This window comes from Tachysurus fulvidraco, chromosome 20 (genome assembly GCF_022655615.1).
Source record: "Tachysurus fulvidraco isolate hzauxx_2018 chromosome 20, HZAU_PFXX_2.0, whole genome shotgun sequence".
In the NCBI taxonomy this organism is placed as follows: domain Eukaryota; kingdom Metazoa; phylum Chordata; class Actinopteri; order Siluriformes; family Bagridae; genus Tachysurus; species Tachysurus fulvidraco.
Genome location: NC_062537.1, coordinates 12,364,668 through 12,389,398, shown reverse-complemented (window position 1 = coordinate 12,389,398; position 24,731 = coordinate 12,364,668). Strand labels below are relative to the sequence as shown.

The following is a 24,731-nucleotide window of genomic DNA, read 5'->3' as shown; positions in this document are numbered from 1 at the left end:
GATACAGATAGATTTAATAGAGATGATACTGCTTCTATTGAATATCAAAGTTACACTTATTTAATTAGTAGATGGTTTTATGAAGAGTGGGACATAACACAACTCAACAAAATAGCTAAGGCATTAATAGGTAATGACTTTCTCATTGCTCATTTTTGTTTCAAGTAATATTCTGTTTGTGAAGATTTTGTTCTGCTGCCACATGTATTGTCAATTAAGTAAGGAATCTTTTCATGATGGTTTGCTGACAGCACAAAAGGCCTGGTCACATTCAGGTCTCTTGACAAAGAAAGCTGTTTTCATTGTCAGTAGGTGGTGCAGGAGCAGAGAAAAGACAATGAAATAGAGAATCATCTGGTATTGATCTGCCAAAAACATAAGACCTTAATTATATAAAAATTTGAGAAAATATAATGTTTTGCTTAATTTCTATGCTTTTGTCTCATTACACCTCCAGCATTGTAGCAGACTAGTTACACCCTTTCATGGCAACAACATTTTCTAATGGTAGTGGTCTATTTCAGAAGGTTAATGTGCCCAGCCCACTGCAAAAACTGTTCAAGAATGGTTTGAGAATGGTTTGAAAATGATTGTAAAAGGTGTTGAATTGGCTTCCTAATTTCCCAGATCTCAATTTGGTTGAGCATCTGTGGGATGTGCTGGACATCAAGTCCAACCCATCAAATAGATGCTTCTAATGTCTTGCTGCCAGATATCACAGCACACCTTCTGAGGACTTGTGGAGTCCATACCTCGAAAGGTCAGAGCTATTTTGGTGGCACAAAGGGGACCTACATATACAGTATATACAGAATATCGCCTTTTGATTTTATTACACCACTCATCCTTCAGTCTATTTAGTAGAATTCTATCAGCATGGCACATCTTTACTTGGCTATATTTTTCCACTCTTGTTGCTAAAACATTCTAGATCCATCAAATAAATGGAGTCAGTTCTGGGTTCTGGTGAGATCATTCAAACATTTTGGTCTAAATTTGGTTAAGTGATTTCTTTGTTGACTTGCAGGTATGCTTTGGGTCTTGTTGAATGATGAAATTCCTTTACATATTCAGCTTTCTAGAAGACACCCGAAGCCCGAAGGACTTGGAAAATTGACTGGTCTATTTGTGGGTTTGTTTTTTTTGGTTCTCTGGGTTCCTCCTACTTCCTAAACATGGTTGTAGATGAAATGTTACTATATATTATTTCACCATTTTTTTTTGTTTGGAAAGAAAGGATAGGAGTGGGGGAGAGACTGAGAGAGAGTCACAGAGAGTCACAGAGAGTCAGAGAGTGAGCGAGAGAGCACGAAAGAGACAGCGAGAGAGCGAAAATTATGCAGGCACGATATGATGCTATAAACAGATGCAGGTTTACTGTTACATAATTTCTGGCGGCTCTTAAGTGAGATCAGTAAGCCTTACAGTCCACCAACCAGATACCATCCCTCTATAGCCACAGTTTCTACATTAATCCTACAGAAGGTTTTTAACACAAAATCCACTATAGGTGTTCAAATGGGGTTGAAACCTATAATGTAATTATATTACATATGGGAGAGAACATGGGACATTTCAAGGACGTGACGTTCAACACCATGTAACAAATGCATTTATATACGGATAAAATTTATGTATTCAGACCCCCAAACCCCCCCCCCCCCACCCATGTGGTGTGACGTCACGCTGCCTACGCCATGGCTCCAGCTTGTGTGATTAGGGCGAGTGCGCCGCGCCCCCTCGGCCCCGATCAGGAAGCGGAGCGGAGAGAGAGAAAAGCGCTGGCTAGAATGACACAGAAGCAGCTTTGAGCTGTAGGACAGACTGCGGCTAAACCAAGGACCAGCTCCAGCACGGCTTCACAGCGTCATCTCACACAAACACACAGCAACGACGAAAATGCTCATAAAAGAATTGTAAGTAAGCGTTTTTTTGTTGTGTGCTTTTTTCGTCTTAGTGGCGTGTTGGGAAAAGGAAGCATCCTTCGGCTGAGTAGCGCAGGTGGACTGGCGTTTCACTGATCCAGGCCATGGCGACATTGTAAAACTTGACTTTGACGTCAAATCTCGTCAAATGTATCCATGCTTTTTGACTGGCATACTGTCCAGATATACCTTTTTATTGACCGGATGCTAACAGTGACAGTATCCAGTCTGTTTGTGTTAATATCGCTTGTATTTTTCATCTTCAATCCTTGGTTGCTTGGTAGGTGTTTTGACTTCTCTTTTTTAAATCTGCTGTATTTCATTCTCTTTTCTAGAGCACTTACTGCATGTCAATTACTGATATACAGTTAGATAAAGGGCATCATACTATAACACAGAACACCGTGGTACTAATTCTAGGAACTCGCACTGTAGTTATTTTTCCAAACTTTGTTTCGTTTACTATATAAACCTATAATGCTAGGGCATTCTTTTTAAACGTATGCAATTTGAGAAGATGTGTATGTTGGCTTAGAATCATATGATGCACCTCATAACCAAACATCCCTACCGGCATCCTGACATGCACGCGCTCTCGCCTTTACGCTATCAGTGGGGACATGGTATGGTTTATCAAGGTCATAACCAAGTTATCAGTCAAATCATGATAATTAATTTATAGGATCAAACCTTAATTGGGATACGAGATAATGTGACATAAATGTTAAATACCAGCTTGGCAATGTTGTGTATTATTCATTTGGAGAGTGAGGAAGGCTTGGAGCACAGTCCAAGTCTGTGATTGGTCCGTTCGGTCTTGTGCGTTATCCATGAAACGCGTTCAAGGACCTTACGCGCGATGGAGTGCTGAGTTATGGCTGCTGAGGTCGTAACCTACTACTGTGACGTGCTGTGTAGTATTTGTAGGTCTAATGTACAGGTTGTGATCTGAGTTTCTTTTGGTCCTTCGTGTCATAAAGGTCAAAAGGTATAGAGATTAGAATTTTGAACGAATATATGCATTTGTTGCTTTTAACAAAAGGTTGTCTTGGTGTTACACAAAGAAATGCTTGTCTTTTTCAAGTAATAGTATGAAATAAATAATTTTCAGTAAAAACCTTGGATATAAATATGATTAATTTAGCACTCTGGACAAAAAAATCAATAATTGATCCAACCAATACAATTTTTAATGTCAGAAAATGAAGATTTAGCCATAACCTTAGGGTTTAGGGTTCTGGGTTAGTTCCTAAGTCGATGGGTTATTATCTTTATGAAGGTTCGATTCTCCCTATGTCTTTGTGGATTTCCGGCAGGTCCTGCATTTACTCTCACTTCCCAAAAACATTATCTGAACTGAATTACCCATGGTGCCTAGTCATGTAAATAGTATTATCCCACCATATTCACACTGTTCCATGGGTAGGTTTTGGGTCCAGTGTGATCTTGACCTGAGGAAAGTTACTGTAGATGATTTAATGAATGAATATGTATTTCATGACTGTTTGTAGATTGTTTGTGAAAACATGTATATGCTTTTTAAGTTTGATTCAGCTAAGTGGTTTATTATATTATTACTAGCTATTTGTTTTAGTGCAAAAAACTGGTGGACTGGTTATGGGTTGTGCATTGGTTTTTGGCATGCGCTGTCCATGGTACCAGATTTTTCTTGGTTTGTAGTATAGGGTACATTTTATTCATGGGAGCCAAATATAATATTTTAACTCATACCTTCCTGACTGAATTATGCTTTACTTTTTTATGGTTTACTTACAGGTCACAGTCATATTATTATAATAAAATATTTGAGTATGTTTTTGGTTTTTGAATTTGGGAATGTAACCATGTTTGTGGTTTTGTGAAATTTTCATGCATCATCATGAAGCAGTGATCTCTTTCTACTTAGGCCTCTTGTGTTGGATCCACTTTATTTTCAGAACCCTGCTGTGTATTTTGATGGACTGAACCATCACCTGTGGTACTTACAAATGTGTAAAAGTCTCAAAAGTCACAGAATCTAATCAAAGGGAGTAGATGTACATTATGTAAATCCAGAATATAGGCAGAGGTGTACTGTGACTCAGATAGATGTTCTTAATGCAGGAGATCGTGCTGTCATGGAGGCAGAGGAGAACAGAGACACCGGATCTCGAATAGTGACCGCTAGTGACTGCGCAGGCTATAGAGGTCCTTAGGCAGAGAAGGTGACTCCTGATGGTGTACAGTATATTTTACATCACAACACCTGCAGCCTTAGACAACCTTGAAAGCACCCTCCTCTTACTATGGGAACTGGAGCTGAACTAGACAGCACACTTTGTGTCAGACATGTGGCAGTGAAGACACAGCTAAAGTAGTTTTTTGGTGTTTGACGTCATCAGACAGATAGGAGCGTAGATGGGAAGAACCTAAAGCCAGTGAACCACTGGTGTCATGTTACTCCTGAAGAGTATTAAAAAATGCAGGCAGTACAGAATGAGCTACACTATCAGTGCCAATAATAATCACACACTACACCAAATTTCTCTTTCACAAGTTTATTTGAAAGTCTAGTTCAAAGATTATGACATATTACATGAATGGAGTTAACGACTATAGGATCACTTCAGAAAAAGTAGTAAAATGGACCTGAATGGGGCCATTTTAGAAAAGTGTTAGATATGGAAAGTGATGAAGTTTCTTTGAGTAAAAGGAGTGAATAGTTTAGCCGATGGCCAGCAAGATTTACCCAGCCAGACACCAATGAATAAATAGTTTGCATATGCAAAGCATCCAGACTTCATGGTCACACTGGCATGACCTGTCTTCTCATGTCAATGGTATAAGAAAAGGAAACATGGTTGTAAAAAACTAGGGAAAAGATTATGAATATAACTATTCCAGTTTTAATAAATCTTAATTAAGCAAGTAGATTAAGCACTGTGTACTGAGGCCTGCATCCAAACCACCCCCTCACCTCACTGATGTAGCAGAAGCTATTTATTTTCATTAATTTCCAGTAAGGAAATGTTCCTGGGATGAGGTTGTAACATGAATGCAATTAAACTCCACAGTATAGATTAACGCGGTTGTACCGAGGTGAATGACTGGTTTGCGATCTCAATCTTTTTCTCTTTTCGTTTCAGTCGAGTGATCCTACCAATTTCTGTGGAGGAGGTAAGTGCTAAGTATGCACTCATTTTGTATGTGTGTGTGTGTGTTTGTGGTGTAAAGCAAGATTTTATACAGCAAATTCCTTATTTATACTGACTGCAAAAAACCTTTGAGTTATGAATTATTTGCTTGTCTACAAAGGATTGCCTTTGTCATTTTGAATCAGATCAGTCTCATGCATGTCAGTGAGCTGTGTATTAGTCAGCACTACAGGGAGGGAGCCCTTTCACTTGGTCTTGCTGTGTGTTCTTTGCAAACACTGAAAAAAATGACAAAATTACTGCTTACCTATCTGCCTGCCAATATTAAATGCTGTGTCAGCAGTCTAAGCCTCCTCAGCAATCTCTCTGACTTGATAATTTAATAATCCAAATTTAGCCACACAGTACACCAGTCAAGATATTTTTTTAAATTACACATCTTTCCCCTGGCGTTAAATAAGTATCCCTGCCTTCCATATCTTCTATGTTTTTGTCACTGCTTCATCTTCTATGATTCTTTAGTATGTCACTCAGTTCAGCGGTTGCCTGGTGTTGAATAGCCAGTGAGACATCTGATATCACTGTGTCCTGCTCCCCCGTCTCTCTCTCTCTCTCTCTCTCTCTCTCTCTCTCTCTCTCTCTCTCTCTCTCTCTCTCTTTCTCATTCTCCCTACTTTTCCATCATTTCATCCTTAATTAAGATTATAATTTTATAACATATACTTACAAAAACATAGCAAAGCAATATTTACTGGGAATACTGGGAAATAGCATCCTGAGTGTGTTCCAATATAATTTAATGTTGTTTTCTCTTTAACTAATACAGAGGAAATCCATTTATTAATGAAACATTGAGAAAATGAAAGGTCTTACTGAACATGAATACACATTTTGTCCTTTCAATTTTCCATGTATGTGATTTACTTGAGCAAAAGAAATGCCTCATCATATGACTTTTTACTTATAGCTATTACACAGTGTATCCAGCTGAAACAATAAACAAAAGAAAAACATAAAAGGACATTTAAGAGCAATTGGTCTCAAATGATGACAATAAGTAACAGTAATACATAGCGAATCAAGAAACAAAGGCCATGTCAACAGTTGCAGGATATATTTCCACAATTAAATGTACTTACCTGGGTTCAAGACAAAAGTTAAAATTACTTAGCCATGTGTACTAATGTTAGCTACTCACAGGGCAGTGTAATTCCTACTCTGAGGAAATATGCCCTGTTCCGTATATATGAGCTCACAAATGGGATAAATTGTCTGGTGTCGCTGTGATCAAAAACTTTATGGAATTCTGTGCACACAGGATGTAAGCAGATTTCAAACCCCCAACCCCTGAAGTGCAAGGCAGACATGCTCAGCACTAATCCTCCACTCGCCCATGAGGATTCCCAATGATTGCATGATGTATTTGCATATAGCCTGTGATAATTATAGAAACTTGTGAATTCTGCAAAATTATGAGATGCTGAGGCTGAGAGATGCGTTGTATTGTTGTGATATATAACCTGACACATAATCTATCAAATACTAGATTTATGTCAGAATGCTCACCCCTTTAAGCTGCTTATACCAAGGCTAATGCCTGAACATGTGCCTGGGAGTATCTACATCTCATGTACACATATTAGACATACTGAATGATGTCTAACCAGATATACAGAAAGAAATGTGAATGTAGCTTTTTGTTCCTGGTGAAAGTAAAGAATTCATCCAGTAAGTGATTTAATAAAAGCTTATGAAATTTGGGTCATGTATAGTATATTTTTCCAAATTAATGATTAACATGTGGTCCATGATTCTGGACGTGTGTCAGTAGTCTTGTTGTAGCCTATGCTGAATGGTTGTGTAACATGCTATTTTTTGCTGACTTTCTAAATTTATATCAGCGAAACTTATCTATACAGTATAAACTTTGCATTAGAATGTTAGTCAGAATGACTGGCTTTGCTCAAGGACCAACCTTTGAATATTGGCAGTGCTTGGAGTTACACCTACACCTACACCCTTCTGATCTGTAGCTCAAATGAATCACCACTTCTCTCAACTTGTGTGCACTGCATATTCACTTGCATTAAAATAATTCATTTCAGTGCTTTACTATATAAAAATTTCTGCTGTCTTATAAACATACAAAAATATATTCATTGAAAATAGTTACTACAATAAATAGCACAAAATCATTCACTAATTTTCAGAATAAGTTTTTCTTGTATTTTACTGTATTTTTCTTTTATAGCACTGCTTACATTGGATTTCTGTAGTGGATCTGTACAGTCTTAATTGACTACTTTAAATAGCCACAATAAACATTTGAATTAATTTTCATATTTACCTATCTGGCATGTAGATTTTTAAAATTTGGAAATTTGATTAAATTACCAGCATGCAAAAACCTCACACAGTAAGATCAGCAGCTTTAAATTTACACCTCTAGTGTCGATCAGAGAGAGTTGGAACACAGTGTACTTTGGAGAGCAGTTTATTTAAAGGTGTTAATTGAAGATTTTGCTTCACAGAAGCAGGTTTTGTTTAGTGGTTCTGTTTTAAGCTATAGCTAAACTAATGTTAATATGGATTAGAAGCATGATCATGGTTAATAAAGGGCTAATGTACCTTCTGTCTTACATTATCATTTTATGCCATTTAATATCTAAACTGTATGGTCTCTAGTTTGTTCAGTGTGTTGCTTTGTCTGTTACTGTTTTGTCTGTGTGAGCAGTCAGGAAGCTATCCAGAAAAAGAGACTAAAATAGTCATTTAGGGTTATTGTGATATATGGTCCATTACTGAATAGCAATCAAAAATGTACCTGTACACTACCTGCACAAGCCCTCCCACTCAGCTTTTTATTCTTTTTTGTCTTATATATAACTACTTTGCTAAACTACTCAAGATCAAAATCTGTCTCTCAAAATGTTAAAATTGGGATTACTACATAGTGTTGGAACTCAGAGCCCGCCTCGAAGTGGACACATCTCAGGGTGAACCAGGGTCTTTTGTCTTCAGCTAAATAGTAACTAAAATATAATACTTTGATAAGGAATATTACAATGAAGAGACTCTTCAGACCTGGATGAGAATGAAACTTCTTTATTGCAGTCAATCAGTCAACACTTTCATTGAGCTCAATGAACAACCTCACAACCTGAAGCAATCACCACACACCCACGCAGATCATCTAAAATCCCCAGAAACATCCCCTTTATGTATACCTTAGTGCCTCTGCTAATTTACATACTCTTTTAGATGCTATTAAAGAGAGCAGAGAAGAAAAAAAATTTGCACGCTATTATTTTTTATTTGCATAAGCTGTCCACTATTATTGTTACCTGTTTCAAACCCAATGACAATATATGAATTAACTTTAAGCTTCTCCTTACATCTGAGATGTCTGAGGACTGAAGGGCTATTACCATATTAACTTGCTGTACCTCTCAGTGCAGGTGTGTTTAAATCAACTAGAACATAAGTAGGGGTGCTGTTTAGGGGAAACACATGTAACTGATCAGTAGGACATGTGACAAAGTCATTTAACATGCAGAGCCTGATAAGCATATATATGTTTTGTTGCTTGCATAGTACATTATTGGGTACTGCATATCATGATGCATTATGACATTATGAGATTAAAAATACATTATATTCCCCACTATGTTTTCTACGGCAAAATAGCAGAACCCCAAAATAATGCATTATATAGAAAATAAGGCATAGTTTTGGACACAACGAATAAATTATTCTGTAACTGCAATTAAATTAGTAATAAAGGCATATAACTATGTAGGTTGTGGCAGTCACTTGCCGACATGGTTTGTCTCTATTTGGTCCATTTTAGTATTAAAAGTCCAAAAGCTCATCTTTTTTTCATTCACAGTGACAAGAATCCACATATATTGTAGGAAAATGCATATGTTGTGCAAGATCGTTCACAAGAATTTTTTTTCATCTGGGTAATAAAACTGACAGCAATGGAACCAAACCTCAAAGCCTGATCTTTTTTTGTCGTGAAAGAAGCATATTAAACCAATAAATCATTCATGCAAGAGATATATGGTCCTGCAGACTGAAGAAGAGGCTGCAAATGCACTTCTCTTTTTATCTTTGCACCTCCTTATTTCTTATTCTCAGTTCTTGTATGTTTGATTCCTATTCCCTATTACCATCGCTGTACCTCTGTCTGTGGTAATACATGCTCTGTGAAACACATACACATATTAATATATGTGTGTGCTGCACAGTGACATAGAGTGCGAGTAGACTGGGATTGGCTGGAAGATGTAGCTTATGATTGGTTGGGACAGGATGATGCAGAGGTTGCTGTTTCATGGCTCAGTGATGTCTCTCTCTCTCTCTCTCTCTCTCTCTCTCTTTCACACACACACACACACACACACACACACACACACACACACACACACACACACACACACACACACACACACACACACACACACACACACACACAAATTTATTTGTCCCTCTATACCCACCTTCTGAACATCTACAGTAAATGTGTATACTTCATAGTGTACTTCTCATCCTGTATTCTCTCTCTCTCTCTCTCTCTCTCTCTCTCTCTCTCTCTCTCTCTCTCTCTCTCTCTCTCTCTCTCTCTCTCTATTTTGCCATATTCCTGTCATATAATCCTTGACACAGCACTAAAAATAAAGGCAACTGAAGAAGCTTCTCTGCACTCCCTCCTGTTTTTTCTACTTGGCCAGTGTAGTGTGGATGTTTGTGCTAAAAATAGTCTAGTCTGCTTCCTCTGTCTCTATGTTATAGATGCACACGTAGTATATGAAGACATATATATGGATTTGATGAATGACTGTAATTAAAATGATCACATTGGAATTTAATTTTTATCTTATTTTTCATTAAACTTCCCTTGTGAACATCACTCCTACGCTCACATATCTCTCAGCATTGAGGTGGGAGGAATAAGTACAAAATGATCCAAAGCTGGCCTTTTTGTATCTACATATCTCTCTTCCTTTAATAAGTTTAAGAATGTCATTGCTGTTTGTTTCACACAAGTTTAACGTAAACTGCCCTCTGATTAAAATAAACTGTGCCTTCAGAGAAGAAGACCAAAATCAGAAGAACATAAACATTGTCTGTCAGTTATTTCTATGGGTCATAATTATATAATTTGTCACATTTTTTCATTTCATTTCGTCAAATGAAAGTCAATATATAACATAATAAGCTAACTAACAGTTAAACACGACTGAGCTATTTGTTGCATTAAAAATATATGCTACATTATACATGGGTATCTATGACTGAGCTAAAATTTACAAAATACAGCATAACACTAAAATAAGGGACGTTGATACAGTTTATGATGCACAATAAATATTCTTTGCAGGTCAAATAATTTGCATGTGCACATGACTTTCCTTCTCAATCATTGTTGGAAGACAGATAGTGTTTTATATGATGGAATGAATTATAAACAATTAATGATGCACAGTGATTAAAACTGTCAGTTTACTTTACTTGCAGACAGATCTGTGAAAACTAAACTTTAATGCACCTTAACACAAGTGTGTCTGCGTTTGTGTACATGTCTGCGTTTTTATGTATATTTAACTTACACTGCATTTTTAAATGGTTTAAGGCAAGGTCAGATCTTAATCAGTACACAAAAATCGTTTTTACATGGTGTCCAAAAAGTCTCTATAAATAGGGGAAATTTGTAAGATTGCCAAGTCTCCCACTCATGACGAGGTTGTGTTATCACATCTGGTGTTATGCATGTATTTGCATGTCCATCATGACAGCTTCCTGATCCTGCCTTAAGAATGATTTAAATATGTTTTTCTGTTTTTTTTTTCAACATGTTTGTCTGTTTGGCAGAAAATAAATAATTTCCCCTGTGTATGGAGAATTTTTGGAACACCCTGTAGTATAGTTTATTGAGATTTGCTTGATTTCAGCAGCACAAATGTGTTCTATTTTCCACTCGTTCTAACCACCAAGGACTGTGAGAATCACCTGGATATCAAGATCTTTCAACAATTTCACATAGGAATGTATGATGCCCCATTTGCATCTTTCCATTTCTTCTTCTCGTCTCATATATTAGAGCACATATACAACATAGCTATCCACTCTGCAGCCAGTGAGTACAGTCGGAGCTATAATATTCCTGTCCTCTAAAAGTGGTGATAGTATCCTTACATCTCATCTGTTTAACCTTGGTGAGTATATTTTATTATTACTAGCACCTTTTTTGCTAGAACATTCCATTGCAAATGTTAACATTTTTAGCCTAATTAGCAAACACTCACCACGCTGTTCATGAAGTCCTCTATGAACTTCCTCTGTGTAGTTTTTGCTTTCTGCTTGGTAAGCAATGCTCACATCTCATACTCCTTCCTAGGACTACTGTACATCAGGATGCACAATGATGCATGTTGATTTGAAGTGACAACGTAAAATATTGCATCATGTATGGCACACAATGCTAATGCACAATGTGTTTCTGTTAGCAGTAGACAAATCTGTCCAATCTACACATTGACAGACATCGACACTGCCCCGTTGATTCCACTGCTCAAGGCCATAGCAATATTCTACACCAATAAGTTATTACCCAAGCTCTTACCCAATAACTTTGCAAACAAATTATGGCTTGGTTTCAAGGGTGAACTCGGAAATGATGTCCCTAATACTGAAGCAAGCCATAAAATTCATCAGCCACATGTGTCTCAGTGAGCAGAGCACCCAGAATTGGTTGTCCAGATCTGGGAAATGTTTGACAATATGCAGGTGATCCTTATTTGCCAATTCCACGACAATGCATTGCTGATTGTGATTTTTCCCTGGCAGAGCAGGGCAGTTCATTCAGTTCATTCAGACTATCCTCATCATCCACTATTCATATTTTGTTCTAAAACTGATTCTTGCAACGTTGCACAGAATTCCTGTTTGTTTTCCTGATATGGTATGCAAGGAACTTGTTTTACATGTCTGTTTTTGTGGTCACTACTAATTGAAAGCTTTATTCCTGGACAGATCTGCTGTCCTAAATGGCCTTAAAAATTTGTTTGCCACTTTCAACCAGGACACATGTCCTTGTGGGTTTGACTAACTGTACCCCAGTAGTATGAATGTCTTGTGTACCCTAGTACATGGTACATGGATAGTCTAATAACATTGTTACAGTCTTTCTTAAAGGGACATGGTGTCTCAATTTACCATAATCACCTAAGAGTCATATGTGATCTTGCTTATGTTCTGGTGTCCATGAAAGCCCATTCTTACAAGATAAAGGAACTGCTCTGAAACTGTAATTTGCTAGTTATAACTTTGCAGACTTTTTTTATTTTGGGGAAAAATTGGGGACTGCATGCTCTGGTGATAAGCCAGATGTCTGTATGCTGACCTTGAATCTGGGATTCCTGACCAAGGTCATATTGCTTAGTTTTGTGATCACTTTACCTTGGATTGTTTTATAAGCGCAAACCTAGAGAGCATTCTGTTTTGTGACTGGTACTGTACACTTTTCACTTATTAATACATTACAATGAGTCCTAATCCTTGCATGGCCTATATAGGTCATTGTCACCTCCCCTTGTTGCCTAGGAAGGGTCAACTCTAGTTACACAAGATAGGGCTACAACAAATATTGCTATATTTTACTTCAGCATTTAAATAAAGTTTACTTAATATACTTAATAAATAAATAATTAGAAAATAGTAAATACATTTTAATTATTGTCACAGTTATTATTCAAACTGTAAAATACTCTTGATACTCAAATTTTTATCTTTCACTAAAGCTGAGGAGCTCCACTGAACTGAATACATGACACTTGCTATGATTGAGGAAAGAACATTCAGCGCAGTCAATTAAAAATAAGAAATTGCCTTACACACCTGCACAATTTGAAAGAACACACCTTGGTGACACTTTAAGTGAAAGCTACATAACTTTGAATATCAGTAATGTGGCCATTAATATACAACATCTAGCCATATTATAACAGGGAACTGATATGATTGACATATGTGTAGCTATTTTTAAAATACATCATGGTCACAATCAAGAATCAAATGCATGTAACTGACAGCATGAACTAAACTGAAGTCACTGAAGTAGAGGGAAATTGGCATTGCTTACAGAGAGTAGTGTTTAAAGCATGCTGTGGTACAAATATGAGCCTTATTTATCATTTATTATTACTACAAACCACCATATGCAAGATAGTCCCCACATAAGGATGTAATGAAAAACATGTGGATTAAATACACAGTACGGCTTTAGAAATGAAATTTGATTGCTATTTTTGTTTTGCAACCTTAGTGTAAACAATTGCAAACAACTTTATTATGTATATATTTTCATATATATTATGTATATATTTTCTGAATCAGATCTAGATATTCATATAGAATTTCGGTAAATATTAAAAAGACATAATTATAATTTATACTTGTGGCTTTCCTATGCAGTTGATTTTGTTGAATACTAGCCTGTCTTCAAATACCTGATTAATGTTATAGAAAGTCATTCAGCACTGGTATATAAAATAAACTGCTATACAGTATTTATTGTGCACTAAGTTCCAGCCAACCTTCAAAGTAATAATCTTGTGTTGTTAAGACATTTATCTTATTGCTATGACAATTATTGATTATCTCATAAATTAATGTGATTAAGCATGTTATTGATTTGGAAAATGTGTACTGGATCATGGCAGAGGTCTGTTTACACTAACATGAAGGTGTAGTTGAAACTGTTAATAATTCTAAGCAAAATAACGTGTTGTGCAATGAGGCTGTGTGAATGTTAATAAAACATAAATATAGCCAAATCACATGCTGAATCACTGCTAGGTGATTTTAGTTTAGTAGAAGTTAAGCAGTAGGCGGTAAGGAATCCAGTGCAGGTGGATAGAATTTATTAACTCTCAATGGTTCATGAAAATCCACATTTATTTGATGCTTTTATATCAGCAACAACAACACATTACATTATTGAAGTAAAAAAATTCCTTTTTTTGTAATAATTATAAATGGTCTTTTCCTGGTGTAAAACATCTTTAGATTTTTCTCAAGACTAATTACAAAAAGTTGCAGCAGAGTGAAATCAGCTTAGTGTAACAAAGCCCCCTCACTAATATGCTTGAACTCAGTTACAATAACTTGTCTGTACTTCATGCTTATTTCTGCATCAGTTTTAAACAATCGTGCCTGGCTAGTGTATTGTTTGTGATCTCAGGATCTTCTGCACAGTGTTAAAGGTGATTAAGGAGTGAAAGAAGCCTTTGTTCTGCTTGCACAATATGTGCACAACATGAGAAAATGGCCAAAGGGGAGAAAACAGCGAATGGGATATGGAGAGAGTGAGAGAGACAGAAGACATACTCCAGTGATATCATTTAGTAGAGACATTGAATTTATGCTGATTCAAATACCTTGTTAAGGTTTTATTTGGGTATCTGTATTTGGAATTATGTGGACTCCAAATGTCACATAGATTCATTGCTTTTAGCTGAAATTGTTGTCTTGGTATGTCTATTTATGTCTATTTATTTGTGTGTGTGTGTGTTGTACAGTACCAGGTAGGTCAGCTTTACTCAGTAGCTGAGGCAAGTAAGAATGAGACAGGGGGAGGAGAGGGCGTGGAGGTCTTGAAGAATGAACCATATGAGAAAGATGGAGAAAAAGGCCAATACACACACAAAATCTACCACCTGCAGAGGTGAGTTATTACACACAAACACGGATTAAATACAGATATAAAAACATTTAGTTTGATATAATATATTATATATCCCCCTTTTTTTTTAGCAAAGTTCCCTCTTTTGTGAGAATGCTAGCACCAGCATCAGCTCTCAACATTCATGAGAAAGCCTGGAATGCTTACCCATACTGCCGCACAGGTATCACAGACACCACACACACACACACACACACACACACACACACACACACACACACACACACACACACACACACGCCCCAATCACCAACTTCTATCTCTCTGTTAAATAATTAACTGAATGAGCAGAGTGGGAGTGGAGTTACAGCACAGGGAACTGAGGTTACTCTGATGGCACACACACACACACACACACACACACACACACACACACACACACACACACACACACACACACACACACACACACACACACACACACACACACACACCTTTGTCTTGCCTGTACTTGCCTATACTTGTTTAACTATGTATACTCGATTTTACATAGTTAAATCATCGCAGCTATTCAATGCTATGCTATACCTAAACCTAGCCCTTGCCTTTTCTTCAAGAACCCATTGACTATCACTTTATAAATCATATAACAGGTGCATTATAATTAAAACAACAAAAAAATATTTCCTTATAGACAGCCAAACTTCCCCAAGTTCAACACCTTAATCCTTATTCGTATAACATAAATATTTTGTATATTTTTGTGTAGTATATACTATGAATATATACTTTATAGAGTAATATATTACTATACTATAATATGTACTATATTACTATATTATATTGGTACTATACTATAAATTATATTATAAATGATGTGTCCTTTCTCCTTCCCTGTCATTGCTCTCCATTTCTGCAGTAATCACGGTGAGTAGATGACCACCTATACTTCACAACACAGACACACACAGACACACACACACACACACACACACACACACACACACACACACACACACACACACACACACACACACACACACACACACCAATAAATGTCAAATATCACTTGTAATTTATTAAATATAGTGCATTATAATGATGCACTTTTCCTTTAGAACGAGTACATGAAAGAAAATTTCCTCATCAAGATAGAAACATGGCATAAACCTGACTTGGGTCATCAGGAGAATGTGAGTACTCTTTATTTGACTGAAACATCACTCCTGAGGTCTCTGTTTCTCAGAGGAACTAAATGTGACTTTGTGTTGTTGTTTTGCTTTGTGTGTGTGTGTGTGTGTGTGTGTGTGTGTGTGTGTGTGTGTGTGTGTGTGTGTTTCGCTTGGCCTGTGCAGGTACACGGTTTGGACCCTGACACATGGAAGAAGGTCGATGTGGTGTATATTGACATCGCTGACAGAAGTCAGGTGGAGCCAAAGGTAAGAATATGTTTCTTTTCTGTTTGAATAAAAAAAAGAAGTTATTATTTGTTATTTTGAGCCCTTGTTTATACAGAATACAAATTCAAATTCAATCAGGAGGAGTCAACACAGCTGGAATGAAATTTATTTTGGCTTAAAATAGATATGTCAAAATACACAAATCATCATGGCTCAGAGGACATTTACAGGTCCTCTGTAGATTGAGGAAAGTTGCCAGAAAGCAGAGGTAATCTTACTGAACACTGTACAACTCATTGCAGTTCACCTTATTCCTCCTTTAGCATTTCATATCTTATAGCACATTTTCTTTGCTTCATTATATATCATTACATCACATATTGGTGATGCTGCAAGAAAATACTTAATTTTTCCTTCTGACTGTTTTTACCTGCATTGAAAGATGGCACTTCCCTGACTTGTATTAGGTGGCATTTTATAATACAGTCTGCATCATTTAATAGCTTATAAACAAGCTGCTATTTTTCAGATTAAACTGCTTATACCGTGGTGTATATCAGACTTTATGTTCAGTTTTGTTTACCTTAATAGGTAATGAGTTCAAATACTTTAATATATTTGAAACAATTCTGACAGATTCTGAAGTGTGTAATTACTTATGGACAACATTGCATTAGGTCCTAGTTTAAGTGATCCAACACGTTTTTCCTGATATAACAACTGACCTAACTCATGATATTTTGTATAAGCAAGTGTTGTTTCAGGGAATCAAAAACATGTACAGGCCAGGACTCCAAAGGAACAGAAATAAATCACCAGACAGTATGATGTTCCTGGCTTAAGGGTTCAGTGAATTCAGTTGTCCACACTCCGTCATTTGGCAGATGAATGAATACAATTGTTGAAGTGGACATGCGATTTTGAGTTGTAATGTGGTGTTATGCTGCCCTCTGCAGGACTACAAGCCAGATGAAGATCCGTCCAAGTTTAAATCTGCCAAGACTGGCCGAGGACCCTTGGGGCCTGACTGGAAGGTGCACAGTATACTATTTTAATATCTGCTGTATAAACATGGCTTGTCTTTTTACATTATTTGTGTGTCTGGGTTCTTTCTGGGTTTCAGAAAGAACTGCCCAAAAAGACAGACTATCCACACATGTGTGCCTACAAACTGGTAACAGTGAAGTTCAAGTGGTGGGGACTGCAAAACAAAGTGGAGAGTTTCATTCAGAAGGTGAGTTCTACTGCATTCAGTGCTTAGGCAATGCACGCATGCCTCAAACTATCATTTGCAAAGCCTGAATCAATATAAAACTTTATATGAACTATGGGATATTCAAAAACAAGTGTAGATGAATTAACATGCAAAATATCTTATCAGTAGTTTCTACAATATTTCAGAAAGCAAGTCCAAGTAGTCAGTAGCCTTGTGATCTAGTAGTGTTAAACAAAGCCTTTATTATTGCCACATATATATATTACAGCAGAAGCTTTTTCAAATGTACATGCAGTAAAGAGATTTTATTATGAGAAACAGTTTACATTACAGTAAAATTTCATCCATTTAACACAGTGAGCTCGCTACTCTTGGTTCAAGTAGTTTCAGGAAATATCTAGCTAAATTATTTTGTTAAACTACTTGGATCACACTAGTTACTACATTAATTTGAAAATAGGTCAGCTACTGGCTATATAAGTCTATATAGATAAGCTAGTATTAATGCATCTTGTAGCCAGCTGCTATCTAACACAGATTGTAAGTTAAGTCCTGTATAATTATAGGAATAAATGAAAATCTGAATGTAATTTTCATTATGTTATCTCACAAGGAGTGTACATATTTTCTTCTAAGTATCTTTTTCCTGTTTAATAGTTACAGTAGGTTTAGCAAATAAACTACATTGGTCCAGGTCATTTCTTAGTTAAAACAAAGTGGTCCTTGTTTATTCCAGAATTTTTTTTTTCTCCCTGTGTCTTTGTTTTGAAAAATCGCAGACACAGGGACAAGTTTGCAAAACTTCACCACTTCAAACTATTGGGATACCTGACAGCCAATTTTAATGACCTCATGCAGTGAATATTTTACAACCAGACGTATCCGAAGATACAGTTTGGGATTCCTGAGCAATTAAGGAGCTGTTTGGTGAAGAAAGGGATGCACTCAATCAGAAGAAACACGGCATGCTATTTTGAGCTAAACAACTTAAAATCCTTGGGTGTTTGTGCATCTTATCTCTGTCCACAGCATCTGTGTGTGTGTTTGGTTTCCATGGACAGTGATTTACAAATGACAAGAATGGAAAACCTGTTTATTTGAAATGCAGATGTAAATTAAGCATAGGGGTAATTGCTGAATTTCTTCTATAAAGGAAGGTTTTAGGATGATACAGATCTAATACCATTTCATATATTGGGAGTTTTGTGTAATTTTTTTCCCCACAGTTCCTCCCCAATATGCCTTTTTTTTTCAAACTGTTGCTCATGCTTTTTTCTCATGGAAGCATAACATAAGAAAGCAATATCTCTTTTGAATACATGAGGATTGGCAAATGTCAGTGTGATTAACTGGGGAGAGAGAGTAATGCCATGCCGCCTACAGAGAGCACAACCAATTTTGCGTCTTTAAAATCCCAGCCAACTGGATTTAAACACAATCTCTAAGCAACATGGCAAATTATTATGTATTACGCTGGGTATTAAACACATGTTCCTGCACAGTACATGTGTACACAGTACACAACACTGTTATATACACAACACATATTTGGCTGTGAAAACCTATGTGCACTTAATATGCAAATGAAACATCATTGATCAGCTATTGTTTTCTTATACTAACCTTCTACTTCTTTCTGTCTGTCAATAGCAAGAGAAACGCTTGTTCACTAATTTTCACCGACAACTCTTCTGCTGGATTGATAACTGGATTGAGCTAAACATGGATGATATTCGTAGAATGGAAGAGGAGACCAGGAGGGAGCTGGATGAGGTGAGTGACAGAGAGAGATAGTAAGAGAGAGAATGTTTCTGAGGGAGGGAAGAAATCCACACAGAGAAATCACCAGACCGTTTCTCTGCCATCTGTTTGTAGCTCTTGCATTATGATACTGAATTGTCTTCTTCGTTATTCTTACTCTTATTATGTAATGAAAATGCTATCTTTTTTAAACATATATTCATATATTCTTTATAAGCCGCCTTCTTATTTAGAAAAGAAAAGACACAAATTGTTAGTATGACTCTAACTAACAAGTTCTTAGCTGCTAAATTATTGAGTGAAGCTGATAATGAGGCAGGACTGTGAGGACAAAAGCAGCAACCAAACAGAACAGGACACAGCTAAACCGGTCAGACGTTCTCCTAACATTTGTGGCAACGGTCAATAAAATGTCACTGTAGCTCCTCTGGCTCTGTAAACATTCAATTATTCATTCAATTTCAGTAACTGCTTTATCTTGGTCAAGGTCATGGTGTAATACAGGAACATTTTAGGATGCCATGCACACACATACATTTATTCACACCTATGTGTAATTTAGGCAAGACATCATGTTTTTTAGAGATGGGAGTAAATTGGATAAGCTAGAGGAAACCTACAGTACATAGACATAGGAAGAACACGTAGGACTGACAGTAGCTCAAGCTGAGGGTGAAACCAGGGACCCACTTGCTACAGCATCACTATACATAATTACTTAAATGTAAAACCCAGGTTTCTTTTTTCTTAAAATTTCTGCTGCATGTTTTATATAACAAGCCTGCATATTTTCATGCCATATATCTTCATGTAACACCTGAATGCTGAGAAAGGAATGCTGGGTTTATCATTGATATTTACTGTGCAACTACTCAGATGTTATTGTGGTTTCGGTTCATAATATGACATAATTGCAGACAAGATGAACAACAGATGTTGTGAGGTGGCTTTGTTTACTGTGTCGTGTACATGGCAGCTGGGCGAAATCTGCAAATGAACATGCTGTATGACAAAGCATGGGATTGGAGCGTTAATATGTGACAGTCAACATGAAAATGCAGAGATTATATGAGATTGTATACTTGTTTAATTTTCCACACCCACAACTATCACAAAATGAATTGCTCAAAAATTATACCAAAGCTTTTATTCAGTTTTTTTTTCACTGATTAGACTGATTAGTCACTGATTGGATTACTTATTACAGTTAAATGTAATTAAATACATCAAAGTAAGGTGGATTTGAAGGATCTACATAGACAATTTGAAATGCATGCAAAAGTGTATTCACATAAAAACACAGGAAGAATTTACGAGTTTACGTCTTTTCTACACTGCAATCGAGCCTGTGTAACATATTACACTATCGAAGGATGTACACATTTATAAAATTCACTCGTTTGGATGAGAAGGTGAATTGCTGATTCTACAACTGAGAGTGTGTAATGCAGATGTTTAATGCAGCTTAATGATGGGTGGAGGATAAAATATCTGCAGGAGTTTCGGGGAAGGAGTTTTTTTTTCATTGTGTTCAACACAGAAAATAATAAAGTGATGCTAACATGAAACAAGCTGAGTGGAATAAAACAGTAATGTGCAGCCCCAGCCTTTTGTCTCACGTCACTGGTCACATCGTACTACACTTGTTACAGTGAAAAGATTTTATTTACATTTTATTTAGCAGAAAATGTGCACATCTCTTCACTTCATACAAAGGGATATCAATTTTTTGATGGTCCATAAAGCAAATAGAAATAAAAAAGACATTTTCAGCATTTTATAATAATTTAACAGTTACCCTTTTTTTTCTACCACTACAACTAATCACCATCTCCCTATTGTAGAGTCTGTGATTAGAGAATGTTTTGATTTACTAGTCTTCAAACATTAGTAAGTATATTTTATATCCAAGTGAAAATGTTTTGTAGAAACTTTTGTAACTTCAAATTGAATTTTATCTTGTTTTGGAAAGTCAATGTTGAATGTCTAATGTTTGTTAGTAATATTGCAAGCACATTATGAACACTTTGAGATGAAAGATCGTCAATTGTGAGTGAAAAAAAAAGATAGCTTTCACAAACAACAATTACTTATTTATAGAATTACTTCTGCAAAAAAAAAAGAATAACAAACTTTCTCGTTCTGTCTGTCTTTCTGTTGTTTTCTTTCACAGATGAGAGTGAAGGACCCTGTAAAAGGGATGGTGGCTCTTGAGGACTGAATCTCCTGTGTATAGCCAGAGTGTGCTGCTGTTTATATTGGTGTGTAACAGAGGTGCCGGTCGCATTGCCGTATTGTGAAATTATAGGCTTCCCCTGTCGTCAATTGTTAGAAAAATTTCCCTCAAAATATACATTATAAATGACTTAATTAATGATCTCATGTTACTCAGGCGTGAGTTTTTAAATTTCTCATCTTTTTTCTTTCACCTCCTACTTCTCGATAAGTAAAGTTACATTGTCTCCCTCTATCACTTACTTCTGTAATCAGCTGCATCAATTTGTAAAGAAATTGGATGATTTATAAATGTAAATAAATCTTGTGCTCCTCTAACCAGACTGATAATACAGTATGAAAAATAGACACACAATAAAGATAAATAGGATTCATAAAGAGCAAAAATAATCATTTTTCATGCACCATCATGAAAACTGACACAGCTGACGCACCACAGAGACAATTGTGCTAAAATAATTAGTATGTCAAAATCAAATGGTGGTTCTGTATATATTCCCTTCATATCGGGAGGTGAGTTATTCTCAGAGCTGTATAAAAAGTTTTTCAAAGTAATTACTCTCAGTAACCAATCTTAGATGTGTTTTGCGGACCAATCTGACTCTCCTCTGTGTTCTGTTTTGAACCTCTTGTGATTGTTGAACATTATTCTTATTTTAAAATTTGATTACATTCATCTCATCATCCTCCACTGAAACAGGAGCTCATTTGTAAATTGGGCCTCCGGAATGACAGGTGCTCATTTGTGTATTAAGAGGTTGAGGCGGGGTGTCAGACTAATATATTATATATATTATTATTCATCATAGGGCAAAGAAAGTCATTAAAATAAAAAGACTACACTAATTGTTCTGTGCTTCTTGAACTTCAGAAGTTATTTCAAGTTCACCAGCATATCCTTTGTCTTATAGCAATTGTTGATCAGTACAATGTGCTTCCCTGTGGATCGTTTAGGATGTTTAACAACTTTGCTTTGTCCTCTGTATGCACAGTGTGTGCTTAGTCATTCTGTGTGTGCTCAGATTCTGTCGTCTTCCTCTCGTCATTTATGTCCTGTGTGTATGTAAGAGAGGGCAGAAGAGGGTCACAGAAATGAGTAAAGTCTGTGTGTGCATGCAGGTTTCTGTTGGAACATACATAACTCAAGCATGTAGTCTCCAGCCATTTCTTGTTGAGACGACTTTACAGATCAACAAAGCATGAAAGATTTGGTTTGTTGACAGCAAAGTTTTGTTGTCTGCTTTTAATGGCACACATTTTAGCACTTCTAACTGATAAAAGGAAACTTTTATCTGGGTTTTAGCAATAATGCTCACATTTCCATCTCATCTCACACTTTATTTTTCAATACTAAAACTCATCTATGTCTTTTAGATTAATTCATATTGTCCCTAGAAAGTGTCAGCACTTGACTGACTTCAGGAAACGAGGATATATATATAACTCAATGTGTGTATGTGTGTGTCTGAAGTTATGTTATGTGTTTGAGAGATGTTTAAAATATGGATGGACTGATGGTTCGCACTTTTGTCCACGTAGCTGAGTTTCACGTTCAATACTGTACAATCCCATTAGCAATACTCCACCGCTGCATCGGCCCTAGGAAACCTTTCATGGAGCTGTTTGGATGTATGTATTGAATTGTACATAGTATATAAATATATGTAGATGAATACATGCCTATATATAGGTCAGACTGTCCTGCCAATACATCCACATTCGTCTTACACATACACCATACTTTGCAGGATGGTGTATTTTTAGGAAAATCCCTAATGCTGCTGTAACACACTGATTTGCTCTTTGCATTAGTGCAGTTTGATTCTGTTCTGTCAGGATGAACAGCTGGAAAGGAAATTGGTTCTGAACCATTTCTGCTCTGAAATCATAGAATATATTGTTAACATTGTTAACATAAAGGCATCTCAGTGTCCTCAGACTCCACATCTTTGGCAGGACAGTGTTGATAAATATATATAAAATATATTTTTTGTTCCCTATTGTTGTCGTACCTGCAGTATGTCATCAAGTCTCCGAGCCCTGTTGCTGCCTCTTTTAACAGGTGTGATCTTTCAGAGATGTCACCTCCACTTTTTAATGACCTCAGAGAAGTTGTCTATAATACTAAAAAAAAACAAAAAACAGAGTGATTCAAAGCAGAGAAGCTGGTCTTTGACTAATAAATATGCAGCTTCTATCCAGAATGTTTGTAATAAATATGAGAGTCTTAATAAGAGGTGACTAAGCAGAACATCAAATGACCTGATTCCTTGCCCATGCAGAAAGAAGATCATTATGCACAGAGACTCTCTTATAGCTATGTTGTTAGTACAGTTCTCGTTTTGTCGCCAGGTTTACAAATCTGCTAACTCAGAACAAGAAATGTTTTATTTTAAAATATATTTGTTTAATGTCACTCCCTTGCTTGTCATCTGTTTTTAGTTTCTTTTACTGTGAATTTGTGCCTTTTGTCATTTTATCCTCTTGACTACATGGAGATGTGAATAAAATAAATATGGAAAAAAATGTGGTGGTCACTCTTGAATTCGGAAGATTGTGAATTTTAACTTCTGCAATTTTGTTTGATTTTTGATATTCTCAATGACATCACTGACTTTACTCCAATTATGCACGGTCTGAACTTCAGGACCACAAAGAATAGGGTATCAGTCAAATAGAAACAATGAGTTAATGAAGGTCGTCAAAGCTTTAGTTATGTCACCAATTTAGTTACAGTAATTAAATGGTATCTTTTAGAATAAAAAAATATTATTATTTATTACATACAACGCTACATGTCATGATGTCATGACCTTGCTGATGAAAAGAGAAAACTCAGAAACAAAACATGAAGTAGAGAAGCAAGGTAACAACATGAGATTAATTTGATGACAAAAACAAACATTAAAAGTTAGACCATGAGTGCTATGCAAGACATGACATAAATACTATTTCTCATTATACAACATGATTTAGGTGCAAAGCATCATGTGACTTGAGTGTTGGGGATCAGGTGCAGGGGCTGATGTGAATTGTAGGTCTGTGTCATTTTTTAATTAACTTTGCTGGGGCATCATCAGTTACACTAGTTGTGTGTACCTGACTTATACAGTTTTAGCTTAAGAAGACACACATTGTTATTCTATTTTTCATAGAGTCACTATAATGTCATTATAATCAAAAATGCTGCTATTGATACCAAACCACCAGTGTACAACAGCAATTCACATATTCACTTAAGCATAAATATATCACATCAGCACAACACAGTAGCATCCTCTGACTCTCACCAAACATGGCTGATCATATAGTGCCCATTGTGTCATCATGAATTCCCTTACAGTATATAATCACCTTAGTGTTTGTCCAATT

The 24,731-nt window shown here is 36.3% G+C and overlaps 1 protein-coding gene across 1 annotated transcript; it reads left to right on the top strand.

Annotated features, from left to right (window-relative positions):
- The first annotated feature begins 1,709 nt into the window (after nucleotides 1-1,709).
- pitpnab (phosphatidylinositol transfer protein, alpha b) lies at nucleotides 1,710-23,877 on the top strand. The gene is made up of 11 exons (XM_027150199.2): nucleotides 1,710-1,916; nucleotides 5,051-5,081; nucleotides 14,644-14,789; nucleotides 14,879-14,970; nucleotides 15,667-15,674; nucleotides 15,866-15,940; nucleotides 16,103-16,186; nucleotides 17,104-17,181; nucleotides 17,271-17,381; nucleotides 19,014-19,136; nucleotides 21,298-23,877. Exons 1-11 carry the CDS (start codon nucleotides 1,900-1,902, stop codon nucleotides 21,343-21,345), a joined length of 813 nt encoding a protein of 270 aa, XP_027006000.2. The 5' UTR covers nucleotides 1,710-1,899; the 3' UTR covers nucleotides 21,346-23,877.
- The last annotated feature ends 854 nt before the right edge of the window (nucleotides 23,878-24,731 follow it).

Coding starts and splice junctions, on each gene's coding strand:
- pitpnab (XM_027150199.2), top strand. Junction 15,941..16,102: donor ACTTGGGTCATCAGGAGAAT/GTGAGTACTCTT, acceptor TGGCCTGTGCAG/GTACACGGTTTGGACCCTGA. Junction 19,137..21,297: donor CCAGGAGGGAGCTGGATGAG/GTGAGTGACAGA, acceptor TTTCTTTCACAG/ATGAGAGTGAAGGACCCTGT.